General features: G+C 33.8%; 1 protein-coding gene across 4 annotated transcripts in view; it reads right to left on the bottom strand.

Annotated features, from left to right (window-relative positions):
• PDE3A (phosphodiesterase 3A) overlaps positions 1-17490 on the bottom strand; it is a 320464-nt gene that overhangs the window by 26152 nt on the left and 276822 nt on the right. For all 4 annotated transcript variants that reach the window (XM_012447662.3, XM_064377771.1, XM_012447663.3 and 1 more), the window contains exons 10-15: positions 16581-16692; positions 10121-10234; positions 9780-9979; positions 7858-8061; positions 6484-6639; positions 4015-4273 (exon numbers count right to left, since the gene is read on the bottom strand). In XM_012447662.3, coding sequence (XP_012303085.2) covers positions 4015-4273; positions 6484-6639; positions 7858-8061; positions 9780-9979; positions 10121-10234; positions 16581-16692 — 1045 coding nt within the window. The remainder of the gene's footprint in view (positions 1-4014; positions 4274-6483; positions 6640-7857; positions 8062-9779; positions 9980-10120; positions 10235-16580; positions 16693-17490) is intronic.

The following is a 17490-nucleotide window of genomic DNA, read 5'->3' as shown; positions in this document are numbered from 1 at the left end:
CAGCATTTAACTCCTCTCCTGCCTTTTGCTTCAACAGAGTTCTATCATCTGTCTCCTCTATTACAATAGTCTTCAATAAAGCCTTCGTTGCCATTTTTAACAAATGTCTGGTGCAATCTCTTTGATACATCAATCCATGGCAACACTAAAGACTCAAACTGTAGAAAATTAGGTAGAATTTTTTTTTTTTAAGTCCTGGTACCTAGGCTGGATCTAAGTAATGAGAATTAAATACACTAGGTGAAAAGGAGCCAGAAGTATTCCAAGCAAAGTTTGACGAACAGGACATAGGCAAAAGTGTATGGAGCACAGGTCATGACCCCTTATATCAATTCCTTATTTGAAAGCTTCCTAACAAGGGCAATAGATATAATTGAAATTGAAATAAATTTGAATTCTTTCTATGAAAGTCAATAAAATACATTATTACATCAGATTTTTTAAAAGCAACTTAAAAATTACTCTTCTACCTCTACTTGTCTCTTTCTACTTTGTTATAGTTAAGTACAAATCAAATTCTGTTGAGAAATTTTTTACTATTAATATACTTTTTAACTGAATCCTTTGAATCAAGAGTTACAAAGGACCCTGGCTGAAGGACAGGTTTGAATCACAGTTGTAGCAAGCACTCTTCAGTTCAAGGTGATTACTTAAAGTTACACATTGATGGCAGTACATTCATAGGGAAGCAGCTAACAAAAGCTCAATTTTCCTCTTTGTTCCTTTCAGGACAGTCCCCATGAGAGCAGCTGTTCTCTTATTAATACTGTTAAATGTTAGCAATAAACCTCTCTGGAATTATACTGAATAAGAAGGTGACGTAGAAGAAAGTTTGTACCAAATAAATTTGTGTAGATTAGAGTCTGCAGGTGGTCTAAAACATGCCTGTATTGAGAGCCAAATTGTTCAATACTGGAACCTTTTGAAAGCAGAACAAAGAGCCTTTCATTGCTCAAATTCTAAATGCAGCTTAGTACTTCATTAGAAACCTCTTAGTTCGCTGTAGGAATCTTTCAGATTTAATTATGAGGTGGGGTAAAAACCTTCTTCTCCTAGGATACCATATTGAAACATTTTATTCTGTGTTTCCTGGGACATCTCCAAGTTTTACAAACTACAGAAGTTATCTGTGCTTATTTATTTTTTTTCTGGAACCTAAGTATTAGGCGAAGTCAAGGTAACCAACCATCTTAGCCAATATGAACTCTGAAATTAAAATTACTGAGAGCCAAAAGCATTGAAGTTAAAAATTAAGAAACCTGGTTTTCCTTTCTGGTTCTGCAACCTTGGGATGTTATTTAAATTTCTGAGGCTTAGGCTAATCTTTTGTAAAGTGAGGCAGCTAAACTGTTAAGGATCGATTTCCCCTTCATTTCTAAAATTCCATTACTCTATGTGACCAATATTTAGTAAATACTAATGCTGCTCCATATTTATCATTTTCTTGGCTGTAAAGAAATACTTTAAAGATAAGATTTCCAAAGCTACAGTATCAAATCATTGTGAATGGGATATTTTTCAATTTTAATATAATGTGGTCAGTTAACTTTTGGAAGATATTAGCAAACAATCCAAAAAACTCTCATTCCTGCTTTAGTGAACTTGATAAAAATGGGAAGGTATGACAACTCAACACTATAGAACAGAAATAAATGAAATATGTGGCTATAAAATTTGCTGCTAAAGGTTAGGTTGACAAGCTGAGCCTGTTAAATCTCCTGGCCTGGGTCCTTCAATTCCCAATGCCTGAATCTGCCTGTCTGTATTTTCCATTTGTTTGAGTTCAAACAGCAGTAAGTCAGGGCCCCTGGGAACAAAGCTTTTCAGAGGCTAAGCCGACAATACCTTCATTTAGTGGAAAAACTGTCTCATTCTTAGTAAGACAGTAAACTACCTGGCTCTTTGAAATGAAAACAAATAAAAAGAGAAAACTAATACATGTTTATTAAATGAAAAAAAAATGAATAAATAACTCATGAATTCCAAGTCTTGGCTTCTGGCTCTGAATCCCAAGATCAATACAAACTTTCTAATGGAAGCCTTTTGATTTGAATCAGATAAATAAAATATAATTACTTTGACAGTAGAATATTGAAGAAAAACAACATTTATTTCCCCCATTCTGTAACAAAATTAACAGATTGGCCAGATCTGACCTGAAGCTCAGTTTGCAAAACTCTACCTCATCAGCTCATAATTGATAATGACTTCTTTATGTTTGCTTATGTGTGCCTACAACAGGGTACTTATATAAGGGCAAAATGGATCAGTACAAGGTTAATCTCCTTACAAGATAGCTGGAATGAACCAAGTTGTGCGTTTTCCTGACTGCTATAAAAATAGGCACAAAATGATCAGAATGTCTTTCATTGGTCGTATTTTTGGTAAGGGCTTTGGGAATATTAAGATTGTACCTTATCTGTAAAGGTAGACAGAAATCACATACTATGTTCTTAGGAACAGAGGAATAGTATTTGTAAAATGTCATTGGACGGGTCATGGATTTTTACTAATTATGCTATTAGTCACTATTTGTTTCATGACAGGATAAACAGGAGAGTAGATTTAGAGGCTTAAAGAAAAATGATTTTATAGTCAATTAAGCTAAATAGGTTAGATTGGCCACATGATGCACTCCAGCCAATTACCAGATGTGACAGGTTCTCATTGTCACTGTTGCTACTGCCCTGGTCCAAAGTCACAGTCATCTCTCACTTGGATAATTTCAACAGTCTCCTAACTGCTCCCCCTATGTCTACTCTTGCTCCCTTTCCAACCACAGCATATTCTCAATAGAGCAGCTGAAGCAGTCCAGTTAAAATGTAAGTTGAGTCTACTAACTCTTCTCTTCAAGACCAGTGACAACTTCCCATCTTACTCAGAGTAAAAGCCAAAACCCTTACCGTGACCTATAGAGTCCTACCTTCCAACTTGTACAGGCTGACTTATTTGTTGTCGCTGTTGTTTCGCTGTGTTTTGTTTTAGGCTTTTAGCATCTGAAGCTATGGTTTTTAGTTTCTGTCTCTAGTGATAAGCAGAAAAGAGGGATGAGGAAGGGGCTTTATTGGCCCAACCAGAAACAGAAACTAAGGACCCATGACTGTATTCTCTTCCTTGGACACCTTGGCTCCCCGCTGCCTCTGTCTTGCTGCTCCAGCTATCTCAGTTATCCTGCTGCTCCCTGAACACCCCACCCAATGCACACCTCAGGACCTTTGCACAGGTTGCTTTCTCCTCTCCTTGGAATCGTCTTCCCACATATAGCCCCAGGGAGCATCCCCTTACTTCTTGCAGGTATTTTCTTTCCATTTTTAAAAAATTTTCCCTTGTTTACATCTTTCCTATCCCTGGTTATCTTACCTAAAATTTTAACCTGTCTCTATAATATTTCACATCTCCCTCCTTTTATTTTTACTCTCATATTTATCAGCATTTATCACTACAGTAAATATTACCGTATCTAACATACTATAGACATACTGACTTGTTTTGTTCTGCTTAGTGTCTACTGATCCCACTAGAATATACTTCTATAAGGGCAAGGATTTTTTTTTTTCTTTTTTTTCCCCCACAGCTCTATCTCTAGTACCTAGAATGATGCCTGGCACAGAGCAGGTTCTCAATCAATGTCTGTTGAATGAACAAATGAATACTACCTCCTATTCACATGGAGTTCCCCTAACCAAGCCAATAAAAACCTATGATTGGTCTTTATAGTAACTGAAATTCTTTTCACTTTTAAATCATTAAGATACCCTGAAGAATAGACTTCAACTCTTTTTTTTTTTTAACTTCATGGTGGAGAAGATATCTTTGTATGATATATATTATTATTATAGATTCCATAGTCTTGAATTTCTAGTATTATGATACTGGGGAAGGGAGCTATCCATAATCAAACTTGGCAAATGATATATAGACTTGAAGTACTATATTTCATAAGAAGCATAAAATTCATCTAAAGTAAGAAAATAATCCAGGGAAAACACATTAGAACTAGATTTTAGAACTTACTTGGAGATTCATTATTTTCACAGGTTTCCTCTTCATGTGGTGCTGTTGCTTCTTCCTCCTCTTCTTCTGGGTCATCAGTATCTCCTGACTCATCGCTGTCTTCCACCCATTTTCCTGGCATTAGTCCTGCTGAATCATAGGAGTTGCACAGAGGCCCCACAATGTGAGAGATGAAGGATTCCTGAAGATTGGCCAGCTGAGGAGCAGAACGATCCATGAAGGGGCTTATGGGTAACCCAAGGCTGGCCTCTTCATCACCCTAGAAATACAATACAAGTCAAGTCAACATTCACTTGGCATCTGAAATTTGTAAATAAGCAAAACCCCAGACATTAATGCACACATTTCTTTACTTGACAGCTAAAGGATCCTATCTCAATCGCTAGGATTCCTATAGAAAGATTTTGCTGTTAATTAATACTTTTGTGATCTTGAGGTTTTTGCTTTTTATCAAGGAGAAATACAGAAAGTCTAAAGTCTAATGTATCAGTAGGTAATATTTTTATCACACAAGTCAGTGTCTTTTATATGAGAATATAAATGCATTAAAATGTAATGGTGAGGCCAGGCATGGTGGCTCATGCCTGTAATCCCAGCACTTTGGGAGGCAGAGGTGGGCGAGTTATGAGGTCAGGAGTTCGAGACCTGCCTGGACAATATAGTGAAACCCCATCTCTACTAAAAATACAAAAAATTAGCTGGGCATAGTGGCAGACACCTGTAATCCCAGCTACTCAGAAGGCTGAGGCAGGAGAATTGCTTGAACCCAGGAGGTGTAGGTTACAGTGAGCCAAGACTGTGTCACTGCACTCCAGCTGGGTGACAGAGTGAGACTCCATCAAAAAAAAAAAAAAAAGCAATGGTGAGAATAATTATTTAAAAATATATAAATGTAGCCTATATTCATTTTTTGCCTTGGCTGCCAGAAAGCTTAAAAGAATTTATTGCTCAATTCAAGGGATTACCTTATCCCAGATTTTGTTTGAATTATTAATATAGCTTCTGTGATTATGTGGTTTCTGATATTCTTATTTATCTAAACATTTAATAATATTACTGTATAAATGTTTTATTTTGAAGTGCTTCAAATCTTTTTGAGGGGAAAAAAAAGAGATTTTTAACCAGTGGTTACCTAGCAAAATTAATAAAGGAAATATTCCAAAATATCAGCAACAATTATGCCTAAGAAGTGGTATTACAATACATGAATTTTCCCTTTACATTTTTCTGCATTTCCATATTTCAGGAATGATTATTAATAAATCCCTTTCTTAAGAAAGGCAATATATTATTTTTTAAAGCACAAACCTTTCATTCTGCATATGAATCCTACTTATAATAATCAGAAAAGTCCATTCTAATCTCTGTTTAAATATGTCCAGTGACAGACAATTTATTACTATTAATAAGATGTCTCAGCCTATTTTTGGACACCTTTAACAATATAAGTTTCTTTCTGACATTGACCTGAACTCTACTTCCCAATAACTTCTATAGACTGGTTATAGTCACACCTTTTTTAGGACAGCAGAGAGGGATCTAACTTTTTTTTTTATGAATCAGATCCGGTGCTAAGTATGTTATATAATTTATCTTCTTTAATCTCCACAGCAATGTTATGATTAACCTATTTCTAAATTAGTATGTCACTCCTTTAAATATAAGAAGACAGTTATATTTCTGCCAGAGAAAATATCTTCATTTTCTTCACGTGCTTTTCTGTCACTTATTTCTGTCCTTTATGCATGCTTCTTCACCTCCACATTCTTTTTAAGAGTGGTTCACGGTACCAAACAGGAAGGTTCAAGTGCAATCTGATTGGTGTAGGGTAATGTCAGGAGGATCACTCCTGGCTTGTGTAATTGTGGTAGCTTTTTTAATAGTCTGCTAACTCTCACATTATCATGTCAAATGAAATGCCTATTTCTTTTTAGCTTTTTCATATACTATTGTTATTAATTTTTCTTGCAAAAGTAAACTTAATCTGATACACATATATATTTGAAGTACCATATACATATAAACTATTCCATATATATTTAAACTACCTTCCATGATAATAAATAAATTTTTTTAGGAAGGTAAGTGAACTTAACGTGATATGCATATACATTTAAACTACCATATACATATAAACTACTTCATATACATTTAAACTACCTCTGTGATAATAAATAAATCTATAAAAGAACAGTATTTCAAGGATCTTCCTAATGTCTGACAACTTTCTCAATATTTTCTTCCGCCCAAATGCTTGCAAATAACTTTATCATAGAGGGTTAGATTATATTTTAGTCAAATTTTTACACATCACTTTTTATCTCCTGATCAAAATTGACCAATGCATTTTCCGATCAAAGTATGAATATAAAATAGAGATATTATACTTTCACAGCCATTAGAAGCTTTGAGCAATTCATGAGCAACCTGTAAGTATAGACTGAGATATATTAAACAGTTGTCAGTTACCTGCTCATAAAATTCATTGACAATACCATCTGTCCACTGAAGATGAAGTTCTTTACATTTAGCTGGACCATTGATATCAGCCAACTTTATACACATTTGACAAACCAGTAGACGATCATTTTCATTGGTCCAATCTATTCCAACATCATCATTCACCTAGTTGAGACAAAGTTAAAATATGTTTTGCTTCAATAAAAACAAAAGTGGAACAGAATAGAAAACAAAAGAACATTTATTGTCTTCATATTATATAGGGATCATAATACCAAATAATTGGGAACTTCTAGCTATTTTAAAATGTTATTGGCCTATGTAAATTAATGGTAACAATAGTTTATCAGAAAAGTAAAATAATCAATTATGGATAAAGTAATAATTATGGGTGACAGGGTGAGTATAGACAAAAATAATTTAATCATACCTTTTAAAATAACTAAAAGAACATAAATGGATTGTTTATAACACAATGAATAAATGTTTGAGGTGACAGATACCACACTAACTCTGTTATGACTACTATGCATTACATGAATTTATTAATGTAACCCATAAATAGAAACACTATGTACCTACAAAAATAAAAATTTTAAAAATCATTAATTATTGTAATAGCAACAAATGCTTTTTAAAATTGGCATATATAATCAATTACTTTTGTTTTTTATTTTTTTGAGATAGAGTCTCACTTTGTCTCTCAGGCTGGAGTGCCATGGTGCAGTCTTGGCTCACTGCAACTTGCACCTCCTGAGTTCAAACAATCTTCCTGCCTTGGCTTCCCAAGTAGGTGGGACTACAGGTGTGTGCCACCACACCTGGCTAACTTTTTTATTTTTAGTAGAGATGAGGTTTTGCCATGCTAGCCAGATTGGTCTCGAACTTCTGGCCTCAAGTGTTTCACCTGCCTCAGCCTCCCAAAGGGTTGGGATTATACGCCTGAGCCATTGCATTGGGCCTTATTATCGATTACTATTAAAATAATGTAGTTACAAATCATAAAAATTTTCATAACAATATTTGGGCATTTACTTTTGAGGTATAAAATTTTGCTTCAACTTTTGATCTGTACTGCTGCCAGATAATTTATATAAATATGCCATAGAGATGAGAAAAAATTAAATGAAACCAAAACCACAATGACAGAATGTGTTATTCCTCCGTAGCACAAAGCATAATCTATAAAGACAGGATCTTAACTTCTTGGGCATCTAGAATCAGATTAATATGTATATGTGCGCTTCTGGTTAAACATTTTATTGCATTACATTTTCACATTTGACACATGAGAGTTGATAGTAAAATGTTTTGTTCAACAGTTTGCTTCCATGATATCTTTCAATGTGTCTATAAAAGGAAGACTGGTAAAACTCTACTTACCTTGCTATTAAATTTGGCTACAAAGTCAAAGTGTTTCTTCAGGTCAGTGGCCAAAATTGCTTCAATGACGAGGAAACGGAAATGCTTAAATTCCACATGGTCAAGGTTAACTAAGAAGTTATACTCTGGCCGGGACATGAAAAGATTCCATGCAGCAGCTGCGTGATGATTCTCCAAAACTGAACGATCGTTATATAGCACCGCCTAGGCAAATAAGAGAGTTAAGAGTTCAACTTTTAAAGAAAATAATCACAAAAATTATGAGAATATGCAATGCTTCTGAAATTGCTTTCTATTCATACAAAAAAGAAATGTAATCATATGACTCCTGCTTATTAAGAATCAATTATTACTATATAATGACTCTATTATTTTTCTTGATTAAATTTCCCTTTTTTGTAAGATAAATTCCTTTCCTTGAAACTTTAGCGGAAACTCTTGTGAGGGGGCACTAGCCTACCTTAATACTTTAAAAAATTTTCTTCTTTAGATTTCTTTGTAGGGTACAGGAATTTAAACATCAAAAAGATATACAAATAGAAAAGAAAGAGGAGGGAGGAAGACAAAGAAAAAAATTACATTTACATATGTACGTAAATATAATTATACCAATACCTCACGAGGTAACTAGGTTACTTTCTGTATCTGGCATACGCATTACCTCCTCTTAAACACATATATAACTATTAAAAATAAATGGAATCCCCTGAGTGCCCATGATTCAAAACATTCCCACTTCACTCCACAGGAAATATCACATTTTATCTAGTATTTGAAGATATAAAATCACATTTACTTGTTTGAAATTCTCTAATAATGCAGAGAGAAGTTTTATTAGAGAATGTTTTTTTAAAAAAGAAACTGCCTACAAAATGCCTAAACACTAATTTGCAAGAGAGCCTATGGAGAAAATAAAAGACATAAGGACAAAAATAAAACACTAAGCATTGAATATTAATATTGAGGTATATAAAAATGTAGACATGTAGAAAAATCTGAATGGCAAATTATCCTGGCCAGGGGATTTTTGCCTATCTTTAAAAAAAATAATTCTGGGGTATGAAAGAAAAGTGGAAAAAAGGTAGATAATCAAAAACAATTATCAGATAATTTTTATTGTATATAGATCCAAGGAAAACTATAGAACAGACTGTAAGATCAGCTGTGGAAAGGGATACCAGTGGGACAGAAGAGGCAAAGAAGAAAACAGAAAAGTAATATAGAATGAAATTGGCCTCTAGATCTTAGAACAGAGGATCTCAGAATGTTTAGTAACTTGGGTTCAGCCAATTAAATAAATAAGGGGCTATATTTGATTGTGTAAATGGACATGTCTAGATACTTAGTGATGAATTTTTTACTTAGATTGAATTATACACCGAGATGAAATTTAAATTTATTCACTGCTTTTAGAATCTATGTTTAGGCAAAAAAAATTTCCTCCAGTGAAACAAATTGATGTTAAAATTCTACCATCCTATAGATATGTCACAAGAATCATAATTGTTATAATGAATATACTTCAAAGGAATGATCTTTATATACAAAGAAGCCTTACATTCTTAGAAGTCCAAGAAATACTGGGTTCTCTAATCGTTTCAGAAAGGGGCTTTTGTATAGGTTGCCTTTTGTTTGTTGAAGGGGTCCATTAACATGAATTCAAATAGATTTTCTTCCTAAGAAGACAACTGAGAAATGATTTCCATGGATAATGAAGTTGTATACCTGCCATTAGTATCTTGGAAGAATCCATGGTTTCTTTTCAGAATGAAGAATTTATGGTTTTAGCATGGTCTCTGAGAATTTTCAGGTAAGACTATATATAGTTTGGCTTATATTAACTTGATGCCTATTATAAATCACACTTTACTTTCTTGAGAAATCTTTAAATTATTTCTCCTAATAAAAATCTAAAGATTTACCTGAGGAGCACTAGTTGCAACCAGGAAAGCGTTAGTCCTTCCTGGGTGATCATAATCATGCATGGCTGCAGCCACATACAGTGCCATCAACTCTAAGGCAGGGATATTCCCAGACAGACATCCGTATTTATCATCTGTCACATTATACGTTTTTGAGAATACATATCCCATATGTCCATGTGTAAATCCACTGTCAGAATCTGAGAAGAGAAAATGAGAGTCACAGAAATCTTTTTTAAAAGTATTAAACTGACATTGTTTGTCTTCACTTAATTTGTTTTTTGAAAAAACACCCTTGTTCCCATCTCTCAGAAGGGAGTGCAGATTCACTTCGTACATACCTGAATCACTGGTTGAACCATGATCATTAATCACAGTTGAGAGGCCTGGAATAGGTTGTGTAGTAAGATACCAAACAGCATGTAAAACATCAGTGGCATGGATTCTGTTATGATCTGTAATCAGTGAACACAACAGTCATCAATTTACAAACTCTGGGGTCCAAGAACTAAGAGTGCCATCTACTGGACACACAGTTTAGTCATAACATTTTACTATTTCCATGAAAGCCAAACTTTGTAGGACAAATATTCTTTGATTACTCTTCTGTAACTCTATAATATCCATAGTAACAAGGAAAAAAAAACCTGCTTGTAACATTTATTATGCATGCAGATACCTGAAGTAGAAAAATCTGTGTCAATAGTCGACCACAAACTACGTATATAGGAAACTCACTGTGTGAAACAACTGTAATGTTTACTCTTGTACTTATTTTCATGCTCCTGCATAAAACTGTGCAGAGAACCAGAATAAAAGTAATAGCTATGATACACTTCAACTAGATCAGACATAATATTCCATCTCTGATAAATGGTACTCAAATATAATCTGAGAATAGAACATAATACCATTTTTCTGTATCAATCTTAAAGCACTGCAATAAAATATCTTTTATACGTAGATTATATCCACAAGCAAAATGCAAAGCCACAATTATATTCTCTGATCTAGAAATTCTAATTGGAGAATATAGTTCTAAGAAATACCTAAAAAGAAAAACAAAAACCTCTTTGTATAGTCATGTTGAAAGCTAAGCCATTTAGAAGAGTTAAAACCTATGAGAAAACCAGATTTACTAATCATATTGCCATCATCATGGGAAGGGGGTCATACTCCACATGTGCAGTTCAACTTCTTTCAAACCATAACCACGTGCCCAGTGTGCCCTTGCCTTCTTTTTCTGCGCAGTTCTTCCAAGTCTTTTGTTTATCAGACCTCTCATAATACTTCACTGATTAGTATGCTTTATTCTAAATATACTAACTTTACATATTATATTTCTGCTAACCAACCATGATACTGTTTCCTTCTCTAGTACAATAGATTACATTTCTGCATAATACTTAAAACAAGAAGAAGAGAGAAACAGGAGAGAACAAGAATGACAATGAGAATATGAAAAAAACACCTACACCCTAGTAAAGGAAGGAAGAGGAAACCTATGGTCAATGTAGCAATTATAGCACCCAGGTAGGTGCTAAATTTCTGGCAGCTGTTAGGAATCAGTCTTTAAGTGATAATATGCAGCTAAATCTTAGGTAAACACCCTAGAAATTCAGTGGAGAGGCTTGGATGTAGGTTTGAAAAGATTTCATCAGAAAAGCTTAGAAAGAAACTCAACTCTGGCCAGGCACGGTGGTTCATGCTATAATTCCAGCACTTTGGGATGCCAAATTGGGTGGATCATTTGAAGTCAGGTGTTCCAGACCAGCCTGGCCAACATGGTGACACTCTGTCTCTACTAAAAATACTAAAATTAGCTGGGTGTGGTGGCAGGTGAGTGTAGTCCCAGCTACTTGGGAGGCTGAGGCAGGAGAATCACGTGAACCCGGGAGGTTACAGTGAGCTGAGATTGCACCACTGCACTCCAGCCTGGGCAACAGAGTGAGACTCTGTCTCAAAATAGTAATAATAATAAATTTAAAAAATAAAAAGAAAGAAAGAAACTCAACTCCTAGCTTCCTGAGGAGAAAATAGCAAAACTTGTATACCTGTGTCTGTTGTAAATACGAATATTAATATTGTATGGTACTTCAAAGAGCAATTTTATTAAGACTGGCATCTATATCTCTGAGTATAGACCATATCCAGTGATATAAGACCATTACCATTTACAAATAATTCACAGGCAACACAATTACAATAATATTTTATGTCTGTACTTGGGCTATTTATGAAATTGATCATACTAGAATTTTCTGGATTTGGGACAGGTATGTTTTCACTTCTGCTATATTTATTATCCATGCAAACTTGATTGAGCTACTTAAAATTAATTTCCTTATCTTAAAAAGAGTAAAAAGCCTCATTTCTTTATCTTAAAAATATGAGAAGAATACTGCCAACTTTATAGTTCAACTGTGACAATTACAGAAGGAAATATATTTTTAAGGGCCTGATACACAGTGAGCTTGCAATTTTTGTAAATATTATTCATGTAAAATAAACTCTTACTGTAGAACAAGATAAAACTAGTATAGATCACCAGCTTTCTCCAAGAATCACTGTTGGATTTGTAAGAATAAAATAAAATCTCTTCTACACCTATCAGGAGGCAGAAGACAAATGAGACTTGGTATGTCAGGAAAATGGCAGTCTGGAAATAGGGTTCCACTTTTGGGAGATAAGTTGGAAGCCAGCTTTTGAGTTAAATTACCTTCTCCTGTTGCAAGCTGGGAAGATTACTATATGCCAGTAGTTACTATTATTATTAAAAGTCAGAGAAACCTGTGCATGAGCATAGCATTGCAGAGGTGGATGGCGGGGCAGTATCACAGTGGGTAAGGAAATGATAACATCTATTCCAGGTGAACTTGCAGCTTTTGAGCTCTAATCATCACTGCCCTGACCCCACCCCAAGGCCTAGGCCCAGACAATTTTATAGGTAATATTTTTTGTGTTTTGTTTTTGTTTTACAAACTTTCAACAAGCAAGCAATCCTAAGTAAATAATCTAGTGCTGAAAATATAAGATGAAAAGCTGCAATGAGGCGGGTACCATCTTGATTTAAAACTAGGTAAAGACAGTATATATATTTTAAAATGTTCCTTTTGCTTTTGAGTATAGATTTAAAAGTACTAAATTAAGAGTATAGATTTAAAAGTACTAAATTAAAAAACTGCTAACCAAATCTAGCTGCTTAAGTATATACATCTAGTTATATGTCTGTATGTCTAGGAGAATAACACTGTCATCAATCGCTTAGATTGAAGAATAGAAAACTATCTGTCCTGTTAGCAGTCAGTAACATGTTTATTAATCAAATATTCACTTAGCATGTATTTAGTATTATGCCAAGTGCTGGCATCTCCACTGTTCTTGCCATTAACTCTCTGGTAACTCAACCCAGGAGCAAAGACAACCAGGAAAGAAGCTAGCAAGGTCAATGTAAGTTACTAGCAGGTTTCTATGTGATACATAAAAATGCTTAAAGATTCCTCTTCTTGTTCTGGCCAGGGTAAGCAACTGAGAAGGATAAGAAATGCTATCAGAGCTATTATTTTATCCTTACTATCATCATACCTCTTCCTTCATCTCCGCATTTTGGACAAATCCCTAGTCTTCTCGATGATGCCCTCACTCACGTGTCAACCCCATCGCCCTCTTTAATGACATATAGACACACATGCATACACTAGCACATGGTACACCCTACCTCTTTCCCAGAGTCCGCCCATCTCCCTCTTCCATCTTGATACACTTGTTTTCTCAACTTTCTCCTTTTCCCTCAAGCACAGAGTTGAAGTGAGCTGGTATGGAGGGTTGGAGTTGTATGTAAATTCACAGATTTTAAGATCCAAATTTACATAGTTTTGATTTAAAATTATGTCTATACTCCTATGCACCATAGGGTGAGGGGAAGTAGTAAAGAATAGAGGTAACACTTTAAGTATGTTTTTTCTTTTGGAATATAGTTAATACTCTGGTAGCTTGTACCATGTCACTTCAGTTTCTAGCTTTAAAATCAGTGGGAACATCATGTACAGCTTAATTGAACTGGACTCAATACAGGTTGAGCAGGACTATTCTCCTTGCTGTCATGAAATAGCAACATGATCACAGGTAGTTCTGAGGCATTCTCCCCATTTCTCAAACTTAAATAAGGATGAGAGGTGTTAGGGAGATTATACTTTAGAGCTGAAACTCTTTGAAATTTTTTTTAAAAAACTACCCTAAAAAATAACAACATCAATAAATGAATATAAATGGATTTTTCTTTATTAAGCAAAATGCCCAACTGAAAAGGACTATGAATGACACCAAACATTATTTATCTCCCTATGCAATTGAGTACTGACCATACATTAATTTTTCATAAGTTTGATTGAAACTTACAATATATTTGATATATTTTTATCACATTTATATTGAGTTGCTTATATTTACTGTCTTTCCATTGCTACTACCATGAAATTTCTTTCTTTTATTCTCTGTTTAAATCTAGATTCTTCAGTTTTTATCCGGATTCAAATTACACATTTAAAAGCTTTCCTACAGACCCTCTTCTCTTGAAAACTGTTAAGAGGTACACTTAGAACAATAATAAGAAATTTAGTTTTTAATATTTGCATACATTATCATATTAAAGTTAATCCAACCCCATTTTAACTTCAGTTCCTCTTAGGCTTCATTTCAACTCTGGATTCATTTAGATAGAACCATTAGAAATACATCCAAAGTAAATATTAAAATGTAAGTAGTTAGTTACACAGCAAATTTTTATATGTATTAATTATAATTAATAAGTGAAGCTTTTAATAAATATTCATATTAATCTCAGCACATATGAAATATTCATTAAAAGTGATCACAAGTGAGCTAGAGCTTTCCTATGGAAAGATGTAAATAAATTCCCTTTATGGAAAGTATCTAGGACTTCTAATAGAACAAGCAAGTTTATTATAACAAATTATTTTCACCTGGAATAAAGAACCCACAATTTCAGAGAAAAAATCTCTTTATTTGTAATATATAAAAATGTAATAAAATATAAAAGTAAATAAATCTTAGAATCTGAAAACTTATTTTTGTACTTAAATACTTGCCATCTTTCAACTATGATTCAATGATATACTACCTGTGAAAAAGTTGGTAGTTATGTCCATGGAGGTTAGTATCAATTTGAACTCAGTGGAACTTTGCTATGGCTAATTATATCATTAAAATACATTTGAAAATATAACATGAATTTGGAAATTCAGTCTAGTGACTAGCTGTTCTTTAGTGTTCTTTGTGGCTTCCTTTCTACAAAAGCTTATTTATGTAACTCTTTAGCCTTTGAGAAATCATGAACACTTAGGTCAATCACTGGCATTCAACTAGGGTGGGCCCTGAGAAAACTGTATTAAGAACACAAGGCTTATCTTGAGATCTTCTCCAACTACCCCTTTTTTCATATTTATCTTCCAATTTCCATGGATTTGTCAGCCAGATGTTCCCAGGGGCCTGATACTGTTAAGCTCTCTTTCCCCTACTCCAACTGTCTTAACTCTGCCTGTATTTTGGTCCTGTATTCTTCAGAAAATCTCATTTGTAAATTCAGTTCTTCATTCTCTTCTTCTGTGATACACTATCAGCTGTGTATATTCATTCCAATGTAGCATGTGGATAGGATTTTGAAAACAACATGCTCATAATAAATCCCTAGGTTAATGTGATACGCCTTTCTGGAAATACTTGTGCTTTATCAGTATTAATTAATTTTTTTTTAATTTAACTTCAGCTCTTTACAATTACATAAAAGGTTACAGGATTCTAAAGTCTCAAGTGCATAAAAGCAAATTTAAACTTAAAAGCTTAAATATGACTTAAATAACATGTTTCCAAGACACGCTCCAATCAATATATTATGTTTGATTAATTTTCTTTCCACATATTTATTTCCTTGATGTGCTACAGGTTTTTTTAATATCTCCACAATTTCCTTGTTTGGACCTTTAGACATTGTCTCCCAAACCATATATTTTGTAGCACTGTAAGACCATTTTACTTATGTGTTCTGATCGATGATACCTGAAATGCCACATAATGAAAACTTAACATCTTCTGTGTGTTCCAATTTTTTGTTAATGTAAATGGGAAACTTATTCTTGCAAGACTCAAAGCTTGAACACTTGATTGTGTGTTCTCCTTGTCTTCCCATATACCTGATTTTTAAAAATGTTTCTCATCATTTTTTCCATAACCACTTCCAGATGTATCTTTTCTACTGTACTAACCAGACCATCATCCTCCTGACCCTCTAAACACCAGCCCACTTTATCTTATGTTGAGAAAACATATATAGTGACTTAACTCTTCAGATGCCACAACAAAAGTTGAATTCACCCAATAAAAGGGATGAGTTATTAAATGAGCAATAAATTTAGTATTTAATTATTTATTTCCAAAAATAGCCATATTAAAGTGGACTTAAGTTGGATTTACTGTGTGCTAGGTACTACAATAAACTCTTTAAAAATATAATCTTATTTGATCCTAACAATCATGTGAAGCAGGTATTAGAATTCTCATTTTATGAACTAAGAAATGAGGCATTTAGAGGTTAAGTAAAACCTAGGGTCTCATTCAGCTAAAAAGTAAAGGAGCCAGGCAATATTTCCTAATCATCATATAATGTCTCCATAGTGAGTGTTTACCCTGTGTAATTCTGTGCTACCTGCTAATGATTCATTATCCCATTTACCCACAGCAAATTCAACATATTTAAAAAGTATTTCACAAATCACATATACTTACAAGGAATATCCCTGTATCCAATCTCCAAAGCATGAAAATAATTCATAAATTCCCTAATTGGAATTTTAAAAGCTTCAAAGAGGCCCATGTCTTCAAAAAGTCTGTAAGACACCTGTAAAAGAAAAGACGAAGCCTTATGAAACATCCCTAGTATGTCAGACATAAAGAAAACAATTCTGAAACTAAGTAAACATTGGCAACTGAAAAGACTAAACGCCTTTTCAAAGTCTGAAGGATGTCCTTTTAAATTGGTTAAAATAAAAATGATAATCATCAAAATGCAGGCTGTATATTGAAACTGATAACTCATTTCCATTGCACGTGTCTCTTTAAAAGTCTTTTGAAGTGAGACTTTTTCCATTTAGTCTCAGCCAAAAGGTGATTTCTTGGAATGTTCACATTAATTCATTTCAGCTGTCCTAAAGTCTTACTGTGGCAAAAAATATATACATATTTTCTATAATCAAAATTTCATAATTTTTGTTCTTGCAAACTCAAAAGGAACAATCCCCAAAAGTTCTACTTAGCAAGTCATATGAAGCTGTATTTTTTCAAAATTTAATGTCTAGCATATTGGAAATGTAAGCGGTAACTAATAAGGATCATATATCAATATATTACTCTATTTTTGGGACATGATTGGAACAAAAGATACATTATTGAACTTTGCAGGAATTAATTGTTAATAATTCTTAATCTTTTTAATGTCTACTGTTATCCATGAGTCTTAGAAAACATTTTGTGGCATTTTTGGTCCAGTTTTTTCTCCCATTCCCGGCTCACAGAACTTCAAAAGAGTGGTTGATACCTGCAATGAAATTCTGTACACTGTCATTTGTGCTGTAAAACTGACTGCTATCATAACCACTTTTCTACTAGGTCCGAATTCTCATGTGGAGAATGTGAAGAT

The sequence above is a fragment of the Aotus nancymaae genome, unplaced genomic scaffold (genome assembly GCF_030222135.1).
Source record: "Aotus nancymaae isolate 86718 unplaced genomic scaffold, 86718_ANA_hifiasm-v0.15.2.pri h1tg000016l, whole genome shotgun sequence".
In the NCBI taxonomy this organism is placed as follows: Eukaryota; Metazoa; Chordata; class Mammalia; order Primates; family Aotidae; genus Aotus; species Aotus nancymaae.
This window is presented reverse-complemented; position numbering and strand designations above follow the sequence as displayed.